The sequence below is a fragment of the Crinia signifera genome, chromosome 4, assembly GCF_055691185.1.
Source record: "Crinia signifera chromosome 4, ASM5569118v1, whole genome shotgun sequence".
In the NCBI taxonomy this organism is placed as follows: Eukaryota; Metazoa; Chordata; class Amphibia; order Anura; family Myobatrachidae; genus Crinia; species Crinia signifera.
The window spans coordinates 172123628-172151557 of NC_139220.1; the positions used below are offsets into that span (position 1 = coordinate 172123628).

The 27930-nt window shown below is 43.7% G+C and overlaps 1 protein-coding gene across 1 annotated transcript in view; it reads left to right on the forward strand.

The window, feature by feature from the left end:
• The window catches only part of NAMPT (nicotinamide phosphoribosyltransferase), a 45498-nt gene that overhangs the window by 2673 nt on the left and 14895 nt on the right, over positions 1 to 27930 (forward strand). Inside the window, exon 2 of the mRNA XM_083182985.1 lies at positions 24811 to 24967. Within this exon, the coding sequence (XP_083039111.1) occupies positions 24811 to 24967 (157 nt within the window). The remainder of the gene's footprint in view (positions 1 to 24810; positions 24968 to 27930) is intronic.

Sequence of the window (27930 nt, forward strand, 5' to 3'; positions counted from 1 at the left end):
TCTCCCTCCAAGTCCTAGTGCAGGCATTGCCAACCACGGTCCTCAAGGCACACCAACAGTGCAGGTTTTGTAGCTATCCAGGCTTGAGCACAGGGGACTTAATTAGTATCTGATGGATTCCGATTAAACAGTCACCTGTGCTCAAGCCTGGATATCTACAAAACCTGCACTGTTGGTGTGCCTTGAGGACCGTGGTTGGCAATGCCTGCCCTAGTGGATGGTAGGGCTTAAAATAATTCCAGTTTCTCAAAATAAAAAAATGTAAAAAACCCATGTCGACCTTCCAGCCTGAATGTCGTCCTTTACTGTGTCGACCTAACACACAAACTAGTTTGGAAATGCAACCATTGTTTCTATAGAACCCATACTTTCTAAACAAGTTATTTCACATCAAGAACTTTCTTGAAATAGGTCTACATTACTGTATGTGGGTTTAGAATCGCACCTGCTGGTGGCATTTAAGGACAAGTTTGTAAAGCACTCGGCCATGGTGACTCAACTATATTGTGTACAGATATTTTCTAAATGCCTGGCTCAGTGCCACTAACTTATTCAATCAGTGGAACATTACAATCAGAATTCGCTAGTTATTAGTTAGTCAGCACTTTAATGTATGCTACAGAGTTAAAGCTTGAATGGATGCATGATTTTATTTTTTGGCTATTTCCAACTATCGGGACTAATTCATCATGCTACTATTCATTTGTGGCTGTTATCTAGTCTCTTAACAAGGTCTTTCTATTTAGCACATAGTTGGGATTGTGCGTTTTTGCCGAACGTGCATGCTGAGAAATAGGGAAAATAGCTGGGCTAAAAAAAGCTCAGTGCGTACACTCTGAGCGTTTTTAGCGGGGTTTTTTTCCCCCTTCCTTTCCCGCGTTGGACAGCTTTCCGTATCTGCCCCCTTGATCATCTGCTTGGAGGCTTGCAAGCTGAAAGCAGCTTAAATGAGTAAACTGAGTGGCTTTCAGCTCAAAGCCGCCCAATGTGTATGGGCCTTTAGAGAGCAGGAGCACCTTATGTGTCCTATAAATATGTGTCCTATAAATATTACTTGATCTGTTTCTATACAGGACTTCTAAACATTGTCATTCTGTCTCCACTTCACTCACTACCAATTAATACCAATTGTAGTGATCCCTTTTATAAAAGGTTTGTTAAAGAAGTAATTTCTTCATCTCACTAATTTTGCTAAACAATATTGCTATTTATTCGCATTCATCAGTTTACAAACTGTGCCTTCATTAACCTGTTCATTCCATTACAATGTTTGTTTAACCCCTTCCCGCCGCTGCCTGTTTTTGCCTTCCTGACAGAGCCCTTTTTTTCAAATCTGACATTTATCACTTAAGTGGGGATAACTTTTTTTGCTTTTACTTATCCCAGTGATTTTGAGATTGTTTTCTCGTGACACATTGTACTTCAAGTTAGTGTTAAATTTGGGTCGATACAGTCTGTGTTTTTTTGTGAAAAATACCAAAATGTCGTAAAAAAATGGAAAATTTAGCAATTTTCAAAATGTTAAATTTTCTGCTTGTGAGACAAATAATCATACCACTCAAAATAGTTAATAACTAACATAGACCATATGTCTACTTTATGTTTCCATCATTATTTCAACATCCTTTTAATTTTATGGACACTAGGAGGCTTAAAATATGAATAGCAAATTTTCAAGAATTTCAAACACTGATTTTTTTAGGGACCAGTTCAGTTCTGATGTGACTTTGAGGGACTTGTATGTGAGACACCCCCATAAATGATGCCATTTCAAAAACTGCACCCCTTACAGTATTCAAAACAGCATTTTGGAAGTTTGTTAACCCTTTAGGTGTTTCACAGGAATTAAAACAAAGTGTAGGTGAAATTTCAAAATTTCATTTTTTTTGCAATTTTAATACATTTTTCTAAGGAACACAGTAGATTTTACTAGAGAAATGTGGCTAAAAATTGATTCCCCCAATTCTTTTGTTTTCATAAATATCCTATATGTGGCCCTAGTGTGCACGTTGACCAAACCACAGGCTTCATAATAGAAGGAGCACCTACTTGATTTTGGAGCCTCCTTTTTATGAGATTATTTTTTAGGCACCATAAGATGCTAAAAGTTAGGAACCCCCCCACAAGTGACCCCATTTTGCAAACTACACCCCTCAGGGAATTCATCTAGGGGTATAGTGTACATTTCAAACCCCCAGGGGTTTCACCAATTTTGATACAACTGGGCAGTGAAAATGAAAAATTAATTTTTTTACACAAAAATGCAGTTCTGGCTCCAAATTTGTCATTTTCACAAGGAATGAAGGAGACAAAGCACCCCAAAATCTGTGCCCCAATTTCTCCCGAGTACGGCAATGCCTCACATGTGACCAAAAAATACCATTTGGGTGCATGGCAGGACTCAGAAGGGAAGGAGTGATTTTTGGATTTTGCAGCACAGATTCTGGTGGAATGAATGGTGGGTGCTATGTGGCATTAGCAAGACCCCTGAAGCACGGTGAAATGATGAACCTAATAATCCATAGATGTGTGGTATATTTTAAAACACTCCTTTATACATGGGCCGGGTTTGTCGGGGCAAGTTTCACAGTGGAAAATAGTATCCTTTCTTCTTCCCTTTTTATAGCAAACTTTGCACCTTTTTTGTGTCCTGCCCTTTCTTGCAGTGGAGGGGATTTCGTTAGGAAAATGCTGCCCTGGTACAATACGGGGGCCAGTACTAGAAGTACTGGGGCCCTCTGCCTGCTGGTTCCCAAATATTAGGCCCTTTATGACTTCCTCTTGAAAGTGCATAAATGTCCCCCTCTGGCTGGTAGAATGGAATAGCACGTAAGCGTTATACAGTGCCATCTGGATGATATACACGGCCAGCTTCTTGTACCAGATTTTTGTTTTCCGCAGGGGACTGTACGGCTTCAGTACCTGATCTGAAAGATCCACTCCGCCCATGTACTTATTGTAATCTAGGATACAATTAGGTTTTGAGGTGTGGGTACTGGTACCTCGTACAGGGATGGAGGTGGTACTGTCTCCATGAATTGTTGTCAGTATAAGGACATCCCTCTTGTCCTTATATTTGACCAACAACATATTTTCGGTGCATATTCCCCTGCTTTCACCCCTTCTCAGTAATTGGGCAACGTGCGTTTTTGGGAGGCCTCTTTGGTTCTTGCGCACAGTACCGCAAGCTGCTGTACCTCTTGAACCAAGGGCCTTAAACAGGGGGATGCTAGTGTAAAAGTTATCCACATAGAGGTGATAACCTTTATCCAGGAAGGGGTGCACTAAATCCCAGACAATTTTTCCACTAACACCTACGAGGGAGGGGGGGCATTCTGGCGGTTCAATTCTTGAATCCTTCCCTTCATATACCCTAAACCTGTGGGTGTACCCTGAGGTGCTTTCACACAGTTTATACATTTTTATGCCATACCTTGCCCTCTTACTGGGAAGGTACTGGCGGAATTTAACCCTTCCTTTAAAATGTATAAGGGACTCGTCGATACAAATAAATTTTTCAGGGATGTACATCTCTGCAAATTTGGCACTGAAATGATCAATGACCGGCCTGACTTTGAATAGCCGGTCAAAGGTGGGATCATCTCTGGGTGGGCACTGTGCATTATCGGTGTAATGTAAAAATTTAAGGATTATCTCAAAACGAGTCCAAGTCATGCCCATACGGTAAAGTGGGGTGCTGTACAGAACATCTGTACTCCAATATTGCCTAATTTCTGGCTTTTTTACTATGCCCATATGTAAAACCAGACCCCAAAACGTCATCATCTCTACTGCATCTACAGGGGTCCACCTAGCAAATGATGACGTGGGGTTTTGAGCAATAAACTGCTGGGCATATAAATTACTTTGGTCCACCATTAAATTTATAAAATCATCAGAGAAAAATAATTTGAAAAAGTCCATTTCTCTGAGACCTGTTGAATCAAATTGGATTCCTGGGATGGCCAAAAACTCAGGAAACTGGGGCTCAAAATTGTCTGGTGGTGGGGTCCATATGGGATCAATCATTTGGGGGGGTCTCAGCTGCTCTACGGGGGCGTCTTTGAGGGGGTCCCTCATCACTAGAGGAGGAAGAGGAGCTTAAGACGAATCCTTCAAATTCCCTTTGCATCACTGGCTGTGTCAGAGTCAGAGGCAAGCATGGCATATGCCTCCTCCGCTGAATACATTCTTCTGGATGACTGGGATGACATTTGGGATGCCATTTTTATTTTTGTGTTTCTGTAAGTGTAATGTTTCAACACGTGTATAGTGTTGGGGGGGTACAAACTTTATTTCAACACGGGGGGTATGTAGTGTGTATGTAGTGCAGAAAAAAAAATACTTTATACAGGAATTTGATCCCAATAAAAAAAAAAAAAAATTGAAGGGGTTAAAAAAAAGGTCCTGCGCCAAAAATTTAGCACAGATGTTGGTCAGTAACGTCCGTCACTGAACAGCGCTCAAAGGCAACAGGTGTAAAAACAATTAAAAAAAAAAAAAAAATACCACAGCACTCTCCAAAAAAAAAAACAATTTAAAAAAACTGCAGAAAAAAAATATCAACCCTGTGCCAAAAATGTTGTTCAGTGATGTATGTCACTGATCAGCGGCCACAGGACACCCACAAAAGCAACGTGGGTGTAAAAACAAAACCCCACTGCAATCCCCCCCCCCCCCCCCCAAAAAAAACAACTGCAGATCAGTGATGCAGTGATGCGACACTGATTAGCAGTGAGGGGCAGCAGGCAGACAACTGTGGGTGCAACCTGCTAGGGTATATATAAAAAAAAAAAAAAAAACCTGGACCCCCAAAAAGTTGCTGATCAGTTAATTAATTTAAACTGATCAGCACAAAAGGGTGGGCAGCAGTCAGTTGCACAGGCAGCACAACCTTTGGTGCAACTGACAGGTGTGTATATATATATATATATATATATATATATATATATATATATATATATATATATATATATATATATATATAAAAAAAAAAAAAAAGTTGCTGATCAGCACAGATATACTGATCAGCACAAAAGGGGTGCAGCAGACACAAAATATAGCACTCTCTATCACTATCTCTCACGATCTGTGACTCTGACACTGCAGCAGCAGGACACAGGAAGTCACAAGATCCAGGAAGCATCCAACTGCTGGCAGCACGCTACCAGCGGTGATCAGGTAAGTATCAGGCAAGGTTCAGGTATGTATATCACGAGAGAGTGGCCGGTGACCGCTCTGCACGCAATTCCAGACCGGAATGGCGTCTGCAGCGCAGTCACCGTTAGTTTAAATGGCGCGCCTTGGCTGTGATTGGTCCGACGGACCAATCACAGCCTTGGGGGCAGGTGGGGTGAGGTGTCGTCGTCACCGATGACCCCCTCACACCCGACGGTGATTGACACCTGTGTTACCGAGCGTCTGATTCGCCGGTAACACAGGAAAACGCTGCGAATGGCTGTTCACATTGAACAGCCAATCACAGCGATCGCCGACGGGGGGACAGGGACAGCAGACATCGTCCCTCTGACACTGCGTCTCGAGACGCAGTGGCACTTTGAAGTCATGACGTATATATACGTCATGTGTCGGGAAGTACATCCCGGCCATGACGTATATATACGTCAAATGTCGGGAAGGGGTTAAAAAAATATATATATTCTTAAGTGTCTCATACATGTGACTCTTTCTGAACATAAAGCTCCACTATAGTGTTCCCGCTAGGCTGTATTAGTGGGGAGCTGCACCCTGTCTGATTTTTAAAGGGCAAAATGCGCCCTGCCCCGCTAAAACAGCCTGCCTCTGTCCCCTCTTGTTATGACGGGGGAAGCCCGGGGCTGCAGTAGATGGCGCTTCCCCAGCAGTGTACAGCCTTCCGGGCAGCCGGGTCTGCCCCTTTCATTGACACAGGCGGCCGGGCCTGCCCCTTTTAGTTACGGCGCGGCCCGGGCACGCCCCTTTTGTGACGTCGGCAGCAGTCAGCTCTATTGGTCTGCAGTGCATATTTAATGAGCCGGCTGCTCATTACATACGTGCATATGTAATTAGCCGCTCATTACATATATGCACTGCGCTGGCTCAGAGCGGCCCAGCTAATGCTCAGTGTCAGACCCCCTACCCTTAACCCTTCTGGCGTCCTGCAGCTCTCCTCCCTGCCTGCAGTGCGGGAGCTCTTGCTGGCAGTCTAGGTGCGGGCTCTGGTGCCTGATCCCCCTCCAAGAGGTCACTGCTGCTTTCACACCACAAACCTGCTGTAGACCAGGTATTTACATGCAATGTGGAAGGGGTTAAACTTTGACCTGTTTTTAAATACCTGGTCTAAGCAGGTTTTGTGGTGTGACAGCAGCATAAGCAGAATAAACCTCCTTCCTGAGTGGCTCAGACCCATTTTGAAATACTGGGTCTTAAACGTTTAGGAACTTTAGGCAATGTGAAAGCAGTATAAGTGGGAATAGTATTTGGGTTTTTCTCATTTGTCAGGTACTTTCCATAGCAGATAAGTGGGATATGATGTAAACTGCTCTTGCAATTCTTCTTTCTGATTTCTGTTCCACTTCCCAGAAAACTGTAGCAAGAAAAGCAAGAAAAGAAACTGAAAGTGAATAGAGTAGGTGGGAAAGGCTTCTCTGCAGAATCCCGTACATGCTTTTTATATTAATTCTCTTGAAAATGTAAATCTGCCTTAGCGTATTGCATTTCAGTATCGTTGGCCAGATGTCTTCCATTAATGTTTCTACTAGAGACTCTCTTTTTTGCAATTGGTATTGTTTTTGTGCTGCTAGCAATTATTTAGTCTCCATCAGAGTTTGCCACAGTAGGCTAATAGATATTGGTGAAAAGTAACTCAGTGGAATTATTCTTAAGTTCTTCTACCTCCTACAAATGCTCCCATTTTCCCTGACTAGATCAGACTTAATGAAATTATGTAAAATTATGACCACTTTTTTATATGGAATGGCAAGACCCAGGATTGCTTTTTCCAAACTATCAGCCCCTAGAAGTTTTGGTGGTGTAGTCGTCACTGACTGAAATGTACAATGTGGCTACTCTATTATGCTGTGCTGCAGATTGGATTAATGACACCAACTTTTTCACGAATACAGCCTAAAGCCCCCCATACACGGTCCGTTTTGTACTTTTAAAGTACACATCGTATCGCATGCCCTGCGATCCGATACGATGTGTACCTAGTACAAAAAGTATGTGCAGCACACATCGCATAGTACAAAACGGAACCGGCGAAAACGGAGAGTCTATGGGCTCCTTCAGATTCCGCAATATTCCAACCATTCTAAAGCAACTGACATCCCACCTCATATACTATACCACTGACTTTTCCATATCTACCGTGCTTGGCAGACTATCAACCGACAGTTGAATAGAAACCCCCTTATCGCCCATAGAGAACAATGTTAAATGCCTCAATTTACCCGCGATGACCACGATTTCCTATAGGAAACAATGTGAAATGGCTCAATTTACCCAAATTATCATAGGAACAATGGTAAATGGGCCAAAAACACCCCTGAACATTGAAATGTCCCCCCAAAAGTAGTTTACGCCACCACGTGAACCCGAAGCGTGGCGAGCCCGCGAGGGGCGGCGGTACGCGTCCTCCGACCTTTTCATACCCCTACTATCCACTAGGGCGTGGAGTGAGAATATAATAGTTTGGCGAGTGGACGCGGATACATGTGAAGCCCGCAAAGGGACGCGTTTACCTGTGAAGGTATCCGTGTCCCCTCGCGGGGCGCGCTGCGCTCGCCACGCTTCGGGCTCGGTGGCTCGCTGCGCTCGCCACACTATTCTAGTCTCACTCCACGCCCTAGTGGATAGTGGGGGTATGAAAAGGTCGGAGGACGCGTACCGCCGTCCCTCGCGGACTCGCTGCGCTCGCCACGCTTCGGGTTCACTTTCATCGCGGGGTGGCGTGAACTACTTTTGGGGGGACATTTCACTGGTCAGGGGTGTTTTTTGGGCTTTCTGGCCCATTTACCATGCTTCCCTATGATGATTTGGGTAAATTGACCCATTTAACATTGTTTCCTATGGGAAATCGGGGGCATCGCGGCTAAATTGAGGCATTTAACATTGTTCCCTATGGGGACATCGCGGGTGGACCATTTAAGCATTTTTAGGCGCACACGACGCGACCGACCCGATATTTCAATGGAAAAATCGGGGGCGTCGGTCGCGTCGCAGGCCACTATAATTACCCCCGATGGCCAAGATTTGTGGCCGTGCTAGGAAACAAGTACCTTTGGGACAACCCCAGCTTCCCTCCATCCCTACATACTGAGGCTTTCTGTATGTGGAGAAACTAGGGCCTATTTGACCCAGGGCGCAAACTCAAATCCTTTTCCCAGCTTCGTGAGGAGTACTTATCACTTTTTTTTTTTTTTTTTTTTTTTTATGTACGTACAAACTTGCCACTACCTATATTCACTACAAACCAGAAAAAAAAGGGGGGGGGGGGGTCCGTTAACAAAGTAACTGCAGGGGCGCCTGTATGAGTGGCCTCAGCCAGCGGCTGTCAAAAAGAGGGGTTGTCAATCCCTATGGAAAATATGCAAAGAAGGATGGTAGACTGCGCTTATTGATGACAGAGTGAGGAATATTAAGAATTAAAAATAGGATTTTAATTGAGTAATTAGCATGCTACAATAAACACATAAAATAGTGTACACAATAAAAAAAGGGGGGAATGGAATTGAATAATGCTGCATCCACTGAAACAATGATGTCACCTTTTATGTCCACAGTCCAATGGATTGCCGATAGAAGGTTTGGAACTTGGCCACAGCGGTACTCAAATGTAGCTTTATCCAGATTATAGTAGGGGGTAGCGACCCTCCCAACTAGGAATGAAGGATGTTGTTTTGATGACTCTGGGTGAGTATTAGATAGGCGGCTTGCCTTCAGAAGGTGAGTGCCTCACTCCAGGTCAATGGGGCCGATGATGGTAGGCAAATAAGGATCTCCAGTGGGTATTCAGTGGAAGAAGGTGATGGTGGAAGGCAGCGATTTTGGTGGGCAGTTAGGAGCCTTTATTTGCCTACCATCATCGGCCCCATTGACCTGGAGTGAGGCACTCACCTTCTGAAGGCAAGCCGCCTATCTTAATACCCACCCAGAGTCATCCAGCGGACATCAAAACAACATCCTTCATTCCTAGTTGGGAGGGTCGCTACCCCCTACTATATAATCTGGATAAAGCTACATTTGAGTACCGCTGTGGCCAAGTTCCATACCTTCTATCGGCAATCCATTGGACTGTGGACATAAAAAGGTGACATCATTGTTTCAGTGGATGCAGCATTATTCAATTCCCTTCCCCCTTCCTTTCCCCCCTTTTTTTATTGTGTACACTGTATTTTATGTGTTTATTGTAGCATGCTAATTACACAATTAAAATCCTATTTTTCATTCTTAATATTCCTCACTCTGTCATCAATAAGCGCAGTCTACCATCCTTCTTTGCATATTCACTACAAACCACCTGGCTTTCCACTACTTCAAACTTGATCTTTGTTCAGCTTCAACTACTATTTCACATAAATTGTGCAAGCTCTTTTAGTCTGAAACCTTACTACCTCCTTTTGCTAAAAAAAAAACTGGTGAGGTCAGATGGTCCAAACTATATATAAACAATTGACCACAGACATCCCCTCAATACCCTCACCCCGATTGCCTCAGCACTCATGACGCCACTCTTAAAATACTTAGTTCCTCGTACTTGCAAAAAGTACATATTAGAACTCAACAGAGAGCATATATCTCGCCTGCATGCTTCTCTCACTTCGTACCTTCAGCCACAGGAGACTGCCCGAAATGTCACATGTCTAAGGCCTCCTTCCACTGTTTTTTGGGAGTGCAGTAAAATTTGGTTGTTCTGGAACAAAATTCTTGGCAGCCTATACTCAATGTTCCAACTACGAGGGACCCAAGACCTCCTTGCTTGCCTCTGTGCTAATTTCTGCAATTGGAATCTCAATTCCCAACATCTCCCTTTAATACCATGGTTAACAATCTTTGTAATTTCTCACTCTTTTCCGTCCTTTCAAGAAGTCCATGGACAGATGCTTCAACTCCTCTTCTTCGATAGGAAGTCAGCCACAGTTCCCAACATAGAAACGGATGTGATTTAAATATTACAAACTGTGGGGCAGATATATTGAAACTCTTGACCAATCCACTCAATGCCAAATTTTCAGTATGTTTGGCAATACGGAATGGGCTTTGCATAAACAATTGATAAAACTGTTTAGACCTCTCCCCCTGTTCAATATTGAGGATCTTTCATTGATTGTCTATTTTAATTGCATTTGTGACCTGTTATCCCCTTCCCCTCCTGTCCCTGATGTGTCTTCCCTTTGTATTTGTCACTGTAAATTGACACTGGTTTATTTGTCAGTACTTTGATTCTATGATTACCTTATTGTCTCCTTATGTATGGTTAATTTTAATGTTGGTGAATTTTCCATACACTGACAATAGCTACTCAATGTTAATGACACCTAGCCGTGATCTCTGACTTTCCGCCTTTATGGGAGTCCACCTATACATGACAATTGCCCGTTCTTGGTGTTTCCCTACTGTGTGTGTGTGTGTGTGTGTGTGTGTGTGTATGTATATATATATGTGTGTATGTGTATATATATATATATATAATATTTATTATTATTTTCAACTGTACTTTTTGTTATGTTTCTATTCTCTGACCATGATTTGTATAACAGAAAATCCTTCAGTAACAGATAAAAAAAAAAAAGTAAATCTGTGGGTTGTTTAGTTTACATGATTCTTTTTCATATTCCTTTTACACTGCATGTAGGGGCCACGCCCCATGATTAGGGGAATGTCGGAAGCCCCCCTCCACTGTTTTTGCCCATGAATTAGTCTCAAACCGTATATTGTAGCCCAGCATTGCGTGACCGTTACAATTTTTGCCAATTTATTTTAAAGAGCTGCTTTTTGATATGGCTTTTGCCTGAGAACATTTTCCCTAATGAGACCTGGAGTGACACCTCTGGTGTTTGCTGCCACAAACTGTTGACAGGCATTTATCTGAGAGTGACAAGACAAACAGACCTATACCTTATTTTTACAGAAGGATACAGATACAACTGTATGTGTGTAGGTGATACATATAAACACTTTGGGGTATATTCTGTGCCGGGGGTGAGCTGTGACAATTGTTGCTCTGGGCACAAACGGTAGCTGTCGCTAGCATTTCAGCTCATAGGCCACTGTGCTGTGAGTGCCAAATGTGACCCTTGTGGCACTTCATGTTGTGCCCACTGTTTAGGTTCAGCATTACCATTAATTTTGTACATAAACCATTTGTTTAAAAAAAAAAAAAAAAATACTACCATTTCTCATTGATTTTGCTTTAGGCTGCTGCTAATTATGTTCTAGAGCCATGATGGCTAACCTATGACACGCGTGTCCTCTACCGATGTGAGGAGAGGAAAACCCGGAAGTGTGCAAGTGAAGCGGCTAAGCCACCACACATGCTGCACTGCCAACTGGAAGGGGACAGAGGGGGTGTCGCCTGTCCACTGGACGGAGCAGAGCTACCTCCCCACTCTATAGTCCACCTCCCGCTGCTGTAGTCGGGCCTATGCTGGGGACTACAGACCCGCCTCCTGCCGCTGAGTCCTGGCGCCTGAACGACAGGCTACCAGAGGAGCTTTGGGCGAGGACTGGGCTCCAGCGTCAATTTTGAAAGGTGAGACACCTTTCCCACACATGGGCTCTGTTGAAAACTCTGCAGGCTCCAACGCCACACTAGTCAGTGCTTCTATTGGCACTGGTCGCTGCCTTTTTGACAGACTCTGTATTAGTGCATCCTTATTAAATTATATCTTGCTCTTTCACATTGACTTTCATTCATATGTATGTATAATGGAGCATCAGTGTGTGGCGTCAAATTATTGATATTTCTTGAAGGGACACGTGACTCGAGGAAGGCTACATGGTTTTTACAATTTTCAGCACACCAAGCTGAAAAGGTTGGCTATCACTGTTCTAGAACGTGTTGTGCACAGCCATGACAGTCACTATCACATGACACAATGTAGTAAACAGAGAGGCTTTGGAATGCCCGTCTGATCTTTGAAAGCCTCCTTGTGCTATTGTATAACATCCTGCAAGTGGTGTCTAGCAGAGTCTTTTAAAAAGATAGATGAATTTTGACAATAGCGAAGCAAAGTGACTCTTGGGCTACACACTGAACTTGCATACAGCATTCTGTATATGACTAACAGTCAAAATTGTAATGTGTGTTTTTTTTTTTTTTTTTTTGTTCTTTTCCTAGATTCTTTAGCCCCGCATGCAGAATTCCCTGCACGTATGTGACTGCATGTGGGGCAAAATAATTTTCTGGTAGCCGAACAGCGTATGATTTTGCAAGCACTCAGCTATGTCAGCCTCTGCTGACCTTATATCTGCGGTGGTTTTGTACAGGAAGAGGGCGAGCGGCTGACGTCAGCTACCCACTCCCCGGATCACGCATCACTGCCGCATTAGCATGGGAACTACCCCTAGTGGCCGCCCCACGCTCTGTGCGAATAATCAATTTGCAGTGCCGACTTGCAAACGGAGACTGCACATGCGCCTAAACTTGCGGTGCTTAAACCGATTAAAATGAATCATGAACAGATTAAACTTAAGTGCTGTTGGTTTATTTGTATTTAATTCCTCCCCCCCCCCCCCCCCCCCCCCCCCCCCCCCCCCCACTGCATGTTTTAAACTAAACAAAGAGCCTCTCTATAGCCCCATAGGTAGATATTTAGTTGAAATCGCCGGGGAAATGGTAGTTTAGCGATCATATCCCTGTGTGTACAGAGCGATGGCCAGAACTTCAGTGGCCGCTGTTCGTAGGCGCATCGGTATCAGTCGCTGATGAAAATGGCAGCAAGTTGATCGCTGAGCAACCAATCGCTCAGTGTGTATGGAGCTTAAGAGTCAGTGTATACAAACAGGGATTTTTCATTATTTTCGAAGTGATCTGTCTAGATTGCTTAAAAATTAATCACACATTGCCCCGTGTGTATACCCTAGTGATGGTGATGCGTGTTCCTGCCCTAGACACACAAACTATTGCTCAGCACAAATGTTAATCCCCACATTGCCCCATGTACAGGGCTTTACACATAAATTTAATGTTATGCAACTAACTTTTTTTTTTCCCCCTGTGGAAATACTTATGTAGCAGAACATAGGAGGACATGTTGCTGCACCAAATACAATCTCCCTGACAATCCAGTGTGTGAACATACTGTATATTGCACAATGAAAATTGTAGGTATGTGTGTATCAGAGCAGTGAACATTCTGTACCAGCAGAAAAAGGATGGCTGGCTTCAGATCTAGTGCTCTCAATGTGGATGTTTTTCCCTCACACACAAATAAGCAGGAGCTAAACAGACAAGATGTTGTGACAGCTTAAGCTTTTAGATCAACATTTTTTGTGAAAATTGCTGACACAACAACCACCATACAGTTGGCATGAATGGCACCTATAGTAGTTCATTAATTTAGTGTTCCCACTAGGCTGTCCCAATTTTTAAAGGGCAAATCACACCCTGCCCATTCACCAGCGCCCTGCTAAAACAGACGGCCAGTGCGTGTTAGAGCTGAGAGGCAGAGCTTGGGGAAGGAAGCCCAGTGCCTCTGTAGTTGGGGCATGCCCCTAACAGTTACAGCAGCGGCTGGGCCCGTCCCTGACACTGGCAGCCCGCTCACAATTTGAATGATGTTCCCAAATTGTGCGCGCTGCCCCGGCTCAAAGTCCCCTGGTACCCTGGACATGTGTCGGCCGGGTGTCCACACTCCTTGAGCCGGAGCGTGGACTCCCGTGTAGGAGTCCTGTTTAGGTGTCCCAGTCCACGGTATGTTACCGCACTGTGCCCCGGCTGCTGCCAAAAGATGGAATCGGTCACCCCTCCCCATCCCACCAGGGGGCAGAAGCTGCTTCTTTCCTCCTCCTCCCCACCCCTTGCAGCAGCATTGAGCTGGGAGGCTGCCTCTTTTCTCCCCCACTCTGCACCGAGCAAAGGAGACAGCTTCAGCACATCTCTCCTCTGTGCAGCTGCTGCTCGGCTCTCCTCCTTCCACCACAACAGCAGTGAAGGCAGCGGATGCTGGGTGGCCTGGCTGGACTGGGAACAAAATGTAAGTGGCACTTTTGGGGGGCATTGTGAAAGGTGCACTACTTGGTGGCATTAAATTTATAAGCAGGAGTACTGGGGGCATTACATTCAACAATGTGTGGCATAATGTGTAATGGGCAGTATGGTGTGTGGGGGAAAAAAAAGGGGGGTTTACGATATGTGGCTTAATGTGTAATGTAGTGTTCCCTCGGTGTTTTTGGCAGGGTACTCTGCCTGTTTTTTTTTCACTTGTTAACCCCGTCCCGCCGCAGCCTGTTTTTGCCTTCCTGACAGAGCCCTTTTTTTCAAATCTGACAGGTATCACTTAAGTGGGGATAACTTTTTTTTTGCTTTTACTTATCCCAGTGATTTTGAGATTGTTTTCTCGTGACACATTGTACTTCAAGTTAGTGGTAAATTTGGGTCGATACAGTCTGTTTTTTTTTTTTTGTGAAAAATACCAAAATGTCGTAAAAAAATGGAAAATTTAGCAATTTTCAAAATGTTAAATTTTCTGCTTGTGAGACAAATAATCATACCACTCAAAATAGTTAATAACTAACATAGACCATATGTCTACTTTATGTTTCCATCATTATTTCAACATCCTTTTAATTTTTTTGGACACTAGGAGGCTTAAAATATGACTAGCAAATTTTCAAGAAAATTTCAAACACTGATTTTTTTTTTTTTTTAGGGACCAGTTCAGTTCTGATGTGACTTTGAGGGACTTGTATGTGAGACACCCCCATAAATGATGCCATTTCAAAAACTGCACCCCTCACAGTATTCAAAACAGCATTTTGGTGTTTAGGTGTTTCACAGGAATTAAAACAAAGTGTAGGTGAAATTTCTAAATTTCATTTTTTTTTGCAGATTTGCAATTTTAATACATTTTTCTAAGGAACACAGTAGATTTTACTAGAGAAATGTGACTAAAAATTGATTACCCCAATTCTTTTGTTTTCATAAATATCCTATATGTGGCCCTAGTGTGCACGTTGACCAAACCACAGGCTTCATAATAGAAGGAGCACCTACTTGATTTTGGAGCCTCCTTTTTATGAGATTATTTTTTAGGCACCATGTAGGTTTCTAGGCACCATAAGATGCTAAAAGTTAGGAACCCCCCCACAAGTGACCCCATTTTGCAAACTACACCCCTCAGGGAATTCATCTAGGGGTATAGTGTACATTTCAAACCCCCAGGGGTTTCACCAATTTTGATACAACTGGGCTGTGCAAATGAAAAATTACATTTTTTTTTTTACACAAAAATGCAGTTCTGGCTCCAAATTTTTCATTTTCACAAGGAATGAAGGAGACAAAGCACACCAAAATCTGTGCCCCAATTTCTCCCGAGTATGGCAATGCCTCATATGTGACCAAAAAATACCATTTGGGTGCATGGCAGGACTCAGAAGGGAAGGAGTGATTTTTGGATTTTGCAGCTCAGATTCTGGTGGAATGAATGGTGGGTGCTATGTGGCATTAGCAAGACCCCTGAAGCATGGTGAAATGATGAACCTAATAATCCATAGATGTGTGGTATATTTTAAAACACTCCTTTATACATAGGCCGGGTTTGTCGAGGCAAGTTTCACAGTGGAAAATAGTATCCTTTCTTATTCCCTTTTTATAGCAAACTTTGCACCTTTTTTGTGTCCTGCCCTTTCTTGCAGTGGAGGGGATTTCGTTAGGAAAATGCTGCCCTGGTACAATACGGGGGCCAGTACTAGAAGTACTGGGGCCCTCTGCCTGCTGGTTCCCAAATATTAGGCCCTTTATGACTTCCTCTTGAAAGTGCATAAATGTCCCCCTCTGGCTGGTAGAACGGAATAGCACGTAAGCGTTATACAGTGCCATCTGGATGATATACACGGCCAGCTTCTTGTACCAGATTTTTGTTTTTCACAGGGGACTGTACGGCTTCAGTACCTGATCTGAAAGATCCACTCCGCCCATGTACTTATTGTAATCTAGGATACAATTAGGTTTTGAGGTGTGGGTACTGGTACCTCGTACAGGGATGGAGGTGGTACTGTCTCCATGAATTGTTGTCAGTATAAGGACATCCCTCTTGTCCTTATATTTGACCAACAACATATTTTCGGTGCATGTTCCCCTGCTTTCACCCCTTCTCAGTACTTGGGCAATGTGCGTTTTTGGGAGGCCTCTTTGGTTCTTGCGCACAGTACCGCAAGCTGCTGTACCTCTTGAACCAAGGGCCTTAAACAGGGGGATGCTAGTGTAAAAGTTATCCACATAGAGGTGATAACCTTTATCCAGGAAGGGGTGCACTAAATCCCAGACAATTTTTCCACTAACACCTACGAGGGAGGGGGGGCATTCTGGCGGTTCAATTCTTGAATCCTTCCCTTCATATACCCTAAACCTGTGGGTGTACCCTGAGGTGCTTTCACACAGTTTATACATTTTTATGCCATACCTTGCCCTCTTACTGGGAAGGTACTGGCGGAATTTAACCCTTCCTTTAAAATGTATAAGGGACTCGTCGATACAAATAAATTTTTCAGGGATGTACATCTCTGCAAATTTGGCACTGAAATGATCAATGACCGGCCTGACTTTGAATAGCCGGTCAAAGGTGGGATCATCTCTGGGTGGGCACTGTGCATTATCGGTGTAATGTAAAAATTTAAGGATTATCTCAAAACGAGTCCGAGTCATGGCCATACGGTAAAGTGGGGTGCTTTACAGAACATCTGTACTCCAATATTGCCTAATTTCTGGCTTTTTTACTATGCCCATATGTAACACCAGACCCCAAAACGTCATCATCTCTACTGCATCTACAGGGGTCCACCTAGCAAATGATGACGTGGGGTTTTGAGCAATAAACTGCTGGGCATATAAATTACTTTGGTCCACCATTAAATTTATAAAATCATCAGAGAAAAATAATTTGAAAAAGTCCATTTCTCTGAGACCTGTTGAATCAAATTGGATTCTTGGGATGGCCAAAAACTCAGGAACCTGGGGCTCAAAATTGTCTGGTGGTGGGGTCCATACGGGATCAATCATTTGGGGGGGGGGGTCTCAGCTGCTCTACGGGGGCGTCTTTGAGGGGGTCCCTCATCACTAGAGGAGGAAGAGGAGCTTAAGACGAATCCTTCAAATTCCCCGCTTGCATCACTGGCTGTGTCAGAGTCAGAGGCAAGCATGGCATATGCCTCCTCCGCTGAATACATTCTTCTGGATGACTGGGATGACATTTGGGATGCCATTTTTATTTTTGTGTTTCTGTAAGTGTAATGTTTCAACACGTGTATAGTGTAGGGGGGGTACAAACTTTATTTCAACACGGGGGGTATGTAGTGTGTATGTAGTGCAGAAAAAAAAATACTTTATACAGGAATTTGATACCAATAAAAAAAAAAAAAATTTGAAGGGGTTAAAAAAAAAAAAAAAAAAAGGTCCTGCGCCAAAAATTGAGCACAGATGTTGGTCAGTAACGTCCGTCACTGAACAGCGCTCAAAGGCAACAGGACACCCACAAAAGCAACGTGGGTGTAAAAACAATTAAAAAAAAATAAACCACAGCACTCTCCAAAAAAAAAAAAATTTAAAAAAACTGCAGAAAAAAAATGCCAAAAATGCTGTTCAGTGATGTACGTCACTGATCAGCGGCCACAGGACACCCACAAAAGCAACGTGGGTGTAAAAACAAAACCCCACTGCAATTCTCCCCCCCCCCCCCCCCCCAAAAAAAAAACTGCAGATCAGTGATGCAGTGATGCGACACTGATTAGCAGTGAGGGGCAGCAGGCAGACAACTGTGGGTGCAACCTGACAGGGTATATATATATAAAAAAAAACCTGGACCCCCAAAAAGTTGCTGATCAGTTAATTAATTTAAACTGATCAGCACAAAAGGGGGGGCAGCAGTCAGTTGCACAGGCAGCACAACCTTTGGTGCAACTGACAGGTATATATATATATATATCCCAAAAAGTTGCTGATCAGCACAGATATACTGATCAGCACAAAAGGGGTGCAGCAGACACAAAATATAGCACTCTCTATCACTCTGTCACTATCTCTCACGATCTGTGACTCTATGACACTGCAGCAGCAGGACACAGGAAGTCACAAGATCCAGGAAGCATCCAGCTGCTGGCAGCACGCTACCAGCGGTGATCAGGTAAGTATCAGGCAAGGTTCAGGTATGTATATCACGACAGAGTGGCCGGTGACCGCTCTGCACGCAATTCCAGACCGGAATGGCGTCTGCAGCGCAGTCACCGTTAGTTTAAATGACGCGCCTTGGCTGTGATTGGTCCGACGGACCAATCACAGCCTTGGGGGCAGGTGGGGTGAGGTGTGGTCATCACCGGTGACCCCCTCACACCCGGCGGTGATTGACACCTGTGTTACCGAGCGTCTGATTCGCCGGTAACACAGGAAAACGCTGCGACTGGCTGTTCACATTGAACAGCCAATCACAGCGATCGCCGACGGGGGGGAGGCATCGCCACCCCCCCTGGGCATGCAGGGACATGTCTGCTGTCAGGGACAGCAGACATGTTTAAACTGTCACCGCGTCTATAGACGCGGGGACAGTTTAAAGTCATGACGTATATATACGTCATGTGTCGGGAAGTACATCCTGGCCATGACGTGTGTATATATACGTCAAATGTCGGGAAGGGGTTAATGAACCTCCACTGTGCTGAGAGTGGTGGGGGATGGGATGTGGCTGGATGAGCTGACAGACACTGTAATCAGAAGGAGTTCAGCGGGCCAGTACAGGGAGGGGAGGGGGGGTGAAGAGGAGGATGCGGCTGGAAGAGCTGACACGCTGCTAAACTCATCCCATCTCCCGCCACGCTGACAGGCTGCTCACCTCCTGAGAGCAACTGTTCCAGCTGCATACCACCATGACACACTGCTCACCTCTACTGAGAATGTAGTGTCAGCTCTTCCAGGTACAGACACCCCACCATAATTTGTAAGATATTGGGGGGGGGGGGGGCAGGGTGGTGCCCACAAGGGAGGCAGCACCCTGCCCTAAAAAAAAATCCTAGACTGAACACTATAATGTTTTTTTCCAAATTAGTCTTGCATGTTAAAGTACTTTTTGAAGCCATTAAGTATGCAATTTTTGGAACTGTCTATATTCTATTATTGATATCTATTTACAAGTTTTATTTTTGATAGGTTTACATTGGCCACTTTTTGTAATCGCATAGTTTTGTAGGCTTTAGATTTTAATTAATATGTTAATGCTCGATTTTAATGTTTAGACAACAGGCCTATGTTCTAGTAATGTTGTATACAACTTTACTCCTTGCTGTCACCTGTTCTCTCTAGCACCCTGCATCTTTCAAAGCCTGAGCAGCAGTTCTTCCCTGCCTGGTGTCGTTTTCTGCTGTGGTGCTTCTAGCATAGTGTGGACAGTATTTCAGTACTAATTTGCAGACCCGACCTGTGCTAGAATCAAAACCCAAGGCAGGAAAGAGGAACTGCACAAGTACAGGGTGGTAAGGCCCCCATCCAGTAGCGCGAGGCAGCTCCGTGCAAAGGATACATAATATGCAAGAGGACCGCATGCAGTGTATTGTAGGCTGTCTTGTTATTATGAATTCTAGAACATAACTACTCATTGGGCTTTTTTAAAAGGATATTTGAATCTTTATGGCCTTTTGCTTGTCCACTTGTGTATCAGCTGTAAACCAATGAGATCGATCTATCCTCTTTTTTTTTTCCCTTTAATATTAAAGCATCCCTTCATTTTTTTACATTGGTCATAAGCAATACATAGCTAGATGACAATACATGAAATGTTTCAGCGGCTTTTAAAGTGCTTTTTACACTTTTTTAACCTAGGTCCAACATCAGGCTCAACAGCCTTATGCTGTGTACACACGGGGGCGATAGGGGCTATAATCGCTGGGAATATGGTCGCAGGCGACCATATTGCCAGTGATTGGGAGTGTGCCACAAAAATTAACCTCCAATCTACATTTAATGTAGATCATTTTTAATATAAATAAAAAAAAAAAAAAATTACAATTTTTTTTTTTCTTCAATAGTTTCGTTTATTGAAACATTAACGATCAATATAATAGAAGTACAGTGTGTACAGAAGTAGACACAGTTCACTTAACACAAGTTGTTTGTCAACGGCAAAAAAATAGTGCAATAGAATTCCATTCAAGAAGTCAATGAACATACAGGAAAGAAAATAAAATACAAAGAATATATAGGAGAGTCACGAAGGGCCTGGTTCCAGGCCATTTATTACCTCCACTAGACGCACTGTCATGCCTGGAAGAGTGGAGTTTCGAAGTAAACAAAAATTACAAATTTAAACCTTTTTAAGCCAGACTATTTCGACTGCAAAAGGTTAAGCACTTAATGCTTTGTGTTAGTCTATAATACATGGTTCTGGTATAAGGAGTCGACAATGTCTAGGTTGACATTGACAGAAAGCTGACACTGAAAAGGTTAACATGTTTAACTTTTTTTGTTTTTTTTTGTTATCTGTTTACATGAACATTGGGTACTTGTTTCCTAGCACGGCGCCCGTCGGGTTATCTCATGCCTTAAGCTTAAGGTACTTAAGGCATGCGATCAACCTGATGGACCCGATTTTATGTCAATCACCAGTGTATTTGCCGGTGAAAGACAAAATCGCGGTGATCGGGTTCATCGCGGGCCATTATAATGGGCCGCGACGCGATCAACCCGATTTTCCCATAGAGAATAATGTTAAATTATTTTTAAAGTTAAAATCTGGTTGATCAACCTGATTTTACATAGGGAACAATGGGAAATGGGCCTATATGGCCAATTTCTCATTGTATAGGGTTAGAAAGTATGGTTAATGTCCCCCCCCCCCCCATTGTTAACGCCACCCCAGTATTGATGCCACCCCAAAGCGTGGCGAGCGACGACGACCTTTTCATACTCCCACTATCCACGTCGGCGTGGAGTTTATTTTATATAGTGCAGCAAACCACCGAGCCCGAAGCGTGGCGAGCAGATGCGTATACCTGTGAAGCTATGCGCGTCCCCTCGTGGGGCTCGCTGCGCTCTCCACGCCGATGTGGTTAGTGGGGGTATGAAAAGGTCGGAGGACGCGTATCGCCGCCGCTCGCCACGCTTCGGGTTGGCGCCAATAGTGGGGTGGCGTTAACAATGGGGGGCCATTTCAACCATCAGGGGGGGGGTTTGCTATTAAAATGGGGGGTTTTGGGGCTTTTTACATTGAAATCCATGTAAAATCGGGTCTCGGACCATTTTACATTGATTCCAATGTAAAAATCGGGTCGGTCGCATCGCATGCGATTTTGGTTGGCATGCGATCGACGCGATTTTTCCGACCCGATCAATACAATCAAAATTGGTGGCGCCGTGCTAGGAAACAAGTACCGAACATTGTATACGTGTCCCCTTGCATGGTTTGCTGCGCTCTCCATCGCTGTGCTCGGACACTATTCTAGTCTCATTCTATAACCACTTGGATAGTCAAGCATGAGCTAAGTCTAATTCTCAGCCTAAGGTATGTTGACACAGGGACCAGATGCCATAATACATACCACTTGCCATATGTTACTTGTATACATTGGACAGGACCAATCGCCACTATGAGTATTATACTTGTGAGAGCTAAATTTGTTTTCATGTCCCAACTCAGTGAATTGCAAAGCTACAATTTTCAGCGTTAGTTCATTGATGCCTTAATTATGAGGGTTATAAGTGTTCATTCTAGCACCCGCTATCTTTGAAAACCCATGCATTTCCTCTTCCCTGCCTGGGAACTGCATGGATTTTCAAAGCTAGCGGTTGCTAGAATGAACACTGAGTTATTCTGGTTCACTCGGGAAGGCACCATCATGCTCTAATGGACAAAACCATATGCACTGCAGGTGGGGCTGATGTAACGTGCAGAGAAAGTTAGATTTGGGTGTTTTATTGTTTCTGTGCAGGGTAAATACTGGATGCCTTATTTTTACACTGCAATATAGATATCAGTTTATAGTACAAACCCCATCCAAATCTAATTCTCTCTGCACATGTTACATCTGCCCCACCTGCAATGCATATGGTTCTGTCCATTACAGAGTTATTGTGCCTTTCCGAGTGAATCAGAATAACCCCCTATATGTATGTGACAGACTTTAATTTTCAGGTTTGTATGACTGTTTAAAATGATGAAAGGTAATACAGGATAAGACGTGGTCATTAGCATATCCTAGCCAAATTACACAACAAATTGTGTGTGTCTCCCAGTTATGTAGAAACAATGAGAAGTAATAGAAGTAAGATTGTTATGCAAGTCTTTGTAGAATAAGGCAATGGTAGGGTTCGGGAACCTGAAGCGGACTATGACATTGCTGTCACGGTCCATAAACCATTTAGCTGAAGGGGGTTGACTTTAATTCAGCACGCTGTGAATGGCAGCGGCAAGGAGCTCCTGAGGCTATTCTAAGCAGCGTGCTGTTATGTTGCAGAATGCTGGTACAGTACTTGTGGGTGTAATGTCTGGAAAAGTGACATTCTCTGCCACATTAGGGCACAAAGGCATTGCTGATCTAGTTTTGTTGGGTTTTTGCTCACACCCTAGTAGGAGTGCAAGCTGACATCCACTGCTGGGTCTTGGCAGGATGCTGTTTTGAATAGCTCTGGGATCTCCCTCCCTGTGCTATTCACAGCGTACTGAATTAAATCCACCCCAAGGTGGCTAAAAAGCAGACCAAGGGGAACAACCTATTTTACTTTATCCTTGTGGTCAGACGCTGCCTGGCATTAGACTGCACCTGGGACTGAAATCTCAGCAATTTTGGGGCCAAATACAGGATCCTGCTGATTCCAATTGTGGGAGTGGCCTCCCTAATTGTATGCAAAAGGACTGCATACAATGTATCTTATGCACTCTTGCCTCCGATGAGATTGCGGGTATCGCATGCAAGTTACTGTAATAGTGTATGGGTACCTTTTTTTTTTTAATTTATTTTTTTAATACCCAGACTTAAAGACTTTTCAGATTGCAAGAAGTACTGTACAGGCATGTCATCTACTATGAAGAAATTTTGGGTGTTGGAATTTTATGTAGCTTGGAGCACCATGCCTAAAATCTACATCTACCAAGGACTATTGCCAGTCAGTAATTTTCATATTGACCTTTCTATTAACCATACATTATTTAGCAAAGCTTTGCTTAGGAACTGCATCCAATATGGGAGTTATTCAGAGTTAATCATTGATGTGTGAATTCACAATCCGTTTGATTATAGAATGGCTGTGCATATGTACAGATCGTGGTGTGCATGTACAAGCAGAGATGGCGACAGCAAAAATATCGAATTGCTATTTTACAGTAAGTTGGCATTTGGGCATGGACACCTGTCGTTTTCTGTGAGTGTCCTATAGAAACCGCAGGCGTGGCCAGGTGGTTTAAGGGAGGGTGAGTGACATCAGCTACTGCCTCAATCAGCCTTTCAGAGTTGTGGAAGGGTCAGACTTGAGGTGCGTACACATGGATAGATTTGTCCGATTCAATCTCGTTAACGATTTCCTCTGAACCTCCTGCACAAACGATTTGGTGACAAATGATGAACGATTGAGCAAACGATTACACATGAAAGATTGATCTTTAACGATGGTGGAGGGAGAGGGAGCCAGTCAATTAGCCTTACCAAATCGTGCATACACATAAAACGATTGGTCGCTGATCTTTCTGCATGCAGGAAAGATCAGCGACCTCTACCAACGACCGTCGGGTACGCGCATCGTTCGATATATCGTTCATACACACGGAACGATTGGTCATTTCAATCGATCGGGAACGCCCAGATCGTTGGCCAAATCTATCCGTATGTACGCACCTATAGTCACATTTGCACAGATGGGTAAAATCATTTGAGTGCATTACATATTTATTTGCAGTGACCTCAGACTTCCACAGGTGTATGGGCAGTATTCAATGTTAATTATCGCTATTTGCATCAAATCCTGTTCAGGATTTGGAGGGCTGGCATATATGCTGCCATCCCTCTCACCTTATTCAACGCCTCAGGGGCTCACTACCCCTGACGGCGATTTCGAGCCGGGGGACGGTGGCAGGCAGGGAGATGGAAGCCTCCCTGCCTGCCCCAGAATGTGTGGGGGATAAGGAGGGCTCCCGGGGACACAGGCAGCACAGTGCTGCCCCCCGGAGAGCTGGCAGGGGACGCAGTGGAGTGAACCACTGCGCTGTTCTCGCTCATGCATATGTAATTAAATATATATTCATGTGTTGAAAGCACATAAATTAAAATAGCACGCCCCTTCACAAAATTAAATCAGTGATTATTTGACACCAAAAACAAAACAAACATTCTTTATTTTTAAAAACACTCTCCAGTTCACCTTTAAAAATATGTTGAATGCAAAACGGTGAATCATGGCGAAAATCATGCTGAATGCAGTTCGCCATCCTAGCATTGAATACACTCTCGGCGAATCACAGTGAAAACCCCATTGAAATCTAATATTTTTTTATTTTTTTTTCTTGGTACCTAGAAATGGATAATCTGATTAGACCAGTGTGGTGGTGTGGTTTTTTTTTTATTTATTTTTTTATATAAAGGTATCCGCTTTTTTGCAAATATAATTATGTGGTTTTTTTTTTTTTTTTTCTCCCCAAGGTTACACATTATAAACAGTACCCGCCAAATACAAGCAAAGTATACTCTTACTTTGAGTGTCGGGAAAAGAAGACAGAAAATTCCAAAATAAGGAAGGTCAAATATGAAGAAACAGTCTTTTATGGCTTGCAGTACATTTTGAAGAAGTATTTAAAAGGTACGTGCATTTTACGGTGGGTAAATGTATGATGCATGGAGAAGTGGTAACTATCCCCATAAAGAACATTCTGTTCAAGGTGATAATGCTTCAGCCAATCAGCTACTGACTGTCAATTTACATGTAGCTGATTGTCTGTCTGGTGCAATATCACCTTGAACAGAACTTTCTTTATGGGGCTAGATACCGCTTCATACATTTACCCTGTGGCCTGAATGTAAGGGGCTTTGGTTTGCTTATAAGAGTTAGTCAATGAAGATGCAAATGATTTGAGGCCAAAACAGCCCAGTTTGTGGGGTTTTTGTTTATTAAATCTAGCAGCTCCATTGCGAGAATTATATTGCGACCAGCAAATGGGAGCCTGTAACATTTGGGTCTCTCTGGTAAATAAAACTGCATGCATTGCATTAATACAAACTTAACAATGTTTAGTGTGTTTAATAATTATATATATATACACTCCATATGTACAAAAGTATTCATATGTCTGACAATTAGACAAACGGGGACTGTAATGTTTTGATTAAAATACATATACTTGTATATGGTCCCCCTTTCTGTAGCTTCCACTCTTGGAAGGCCTTCCACAAGATTTTGGATGGTTTCTGTCTGAATTTGTGCCCATTCATTCTGTAGAGCATCTGAGGTCAGGCACAAAAAGGCCTGGCTTATTCTCTCCATTTCATCCCAAAGGTGCTTGATAGGTTTGAGGTCAGGGCTCTGTGTGAGCCAGTCAGGTTGTTCCACATCGAACTCTTCAAACCGTGTGTCTGTAGTCCTTGCTTTGTGCACTTTGGCACAGTCCTGTTAATGGAATAGAAAAGGCCTTTCCTTTAAACTATTGCCACAAAGTTTTAAGGAGAGCATTGATTAAAATGTCTTGGTATGCTTAAGCATTGAGTTTGCCCTTTATACCTCAAACTTCACAGTTGGAATAATGCAGCCAGGCAGGTAATGTTCTCCCGGCATCTACCAAACCCAGACTCTTCCATCTGACTGCCAAGCATGGTTCGTTACTCCATGTGTGCTTTATACCACACCATCTGACTTTTTGCGTTCTACTTGGTGAAATGGGGATTGCCTGCAGCTGCTCAGCCACGGAAATCCATTCCATTAAGTTCCTGCCATACCATTTTGTGCTTCAATGAAGGCCAGTGGAATATTGCAGTTTTTCAACTGTGGCATCAGCAGAGCATTGGCTGTTTATTTTTTTTTTTTTGTCCCGTGTGCATTAACGGTTAACCCCACTCCGTGATATTTTATTATTTATTTTTTGGTACTTGTTTAGTTTCATGGCGGCAGCTCTACGCGACGCTGACAATGTAGCCTAACCATACTGGGAGCAGGGTGGTGGGTGCTTTGTTGTATACTTACCGATCCCCTGCGGGTGACGGGTAGCAGCTATCAGTCCCCCTCCTCCGGCAGTCACTCCCTGGTGCCAGAAATGGACGTAATTCAGCGCATTGCCGCTGGGGGAGCATCACATGGTTCCCTGCTCCCCCAGCGGCACTACGCTAATTGTGTACATTGTACGCTGGCACTGCCGGAGGAGGGGGACCCAGTGGGCGCAGTGGCTGGGCCGGAGGAGGGTAAGTATAACGCACAACACACACATTTCCCATACTATCCACGTCATATCCCCAGTATCCACGTCGGCGTGGAGTTGATTTTATAAAGTGTGGCGAGCCACTGAGCCCAAAGCGTTGCTCGCTGCGCTAGCCACTTTTTATAGAATCAACTCTACGCCGACGTGGATACTGGGGGTATTAACCATTGTTCAGTTTCAGGACTACAGGAGCACTTATGTAGTTTACGTAGGCAGCATAGTTCTGTATTGGTATTCTCGATACAGCACTATGTAAACTACGTAACTGCCGAGGTGAAACTAAACAAGTACTTTTATTTTTTTTATTTTTTTAAATAATAATAAAGTGTGTGGTCTTTATCACTGTCCAATTAGCTCCTACCTATCATTTTTCAAACCAAGCCTGTAACTTCAGTAAGGACCTGATTGGCCAGTGATAAAGTACCAGCCACATTATCACTTCACCAAGCTTAATAAATCTGCCTGTCCCTCGGCTCTTAAAGAACCATTTTTGTTTCGCAAATGGAGACCTGGTTAGATGCCTGATTTTTGGTTTTTATTTTTTATTTTTGTCACCTGTGGCAACTGATTGAAACACCAGAATTCAATAATTTACTGGTGTGGCCAAATACTTTCGTCCATATAGCCTGTATTTTGGATCATTCTGTCTGATACCCCTTTGAGACATGCGACTCAGCATTTTGCCGGGTGCAGTCTGACCCGCCCTTCTCACATAGCAGCAAATTACAGTGTTAAAAATGGTCAACCCTAAACTTATGTATCTTTTCAGGGCTATCCCTAGACTCCCTTCCAAGTCGCTTATCTGTAAATTCAACACCTTGTTTTCTAAGTATATTAGGAAGGGCTCTAGGCCCCAAATAGCCAGGGGGGGGGGGTCGGGGTCATCTCGCTGCCTAAGGACTTGGGGGGGGGGGGGTGCCGCCTATCCAGATATCGAGAGATATCAAATGGCGTGTATTCTTAGCCAGGCCAGAGATTGGTTTGAGCTTCACTACCCTAAGCCTTGGGTGGTGATGGAACACTCTTTCTCATCAAAAATTCCCCTATCCGACTTGCTTTGGGTCCCTCCACATGCATCCCCAACATGGTCTGGCCCGGGTGCTGCTATCAGAGCTACACTATTGGTTTGGTATAGAACTATATCGGATGATGTTAAGGTTTCCCTGCCAGGCCCCAACCTATCAATAAAATCCATAGCCAGGCTCATAACTAACTTAAAGTTAGACTCTTGGATTGAGGCAGGAATCTTATACCCAAGACAGTTGTTCTCCGATGGCGCCCTTATACAATTCTCCACTCTGCAGGCGCAGTATGGGTTGCCCAAACAGGACTTCTACAAATACCTCCAAGTACGCCA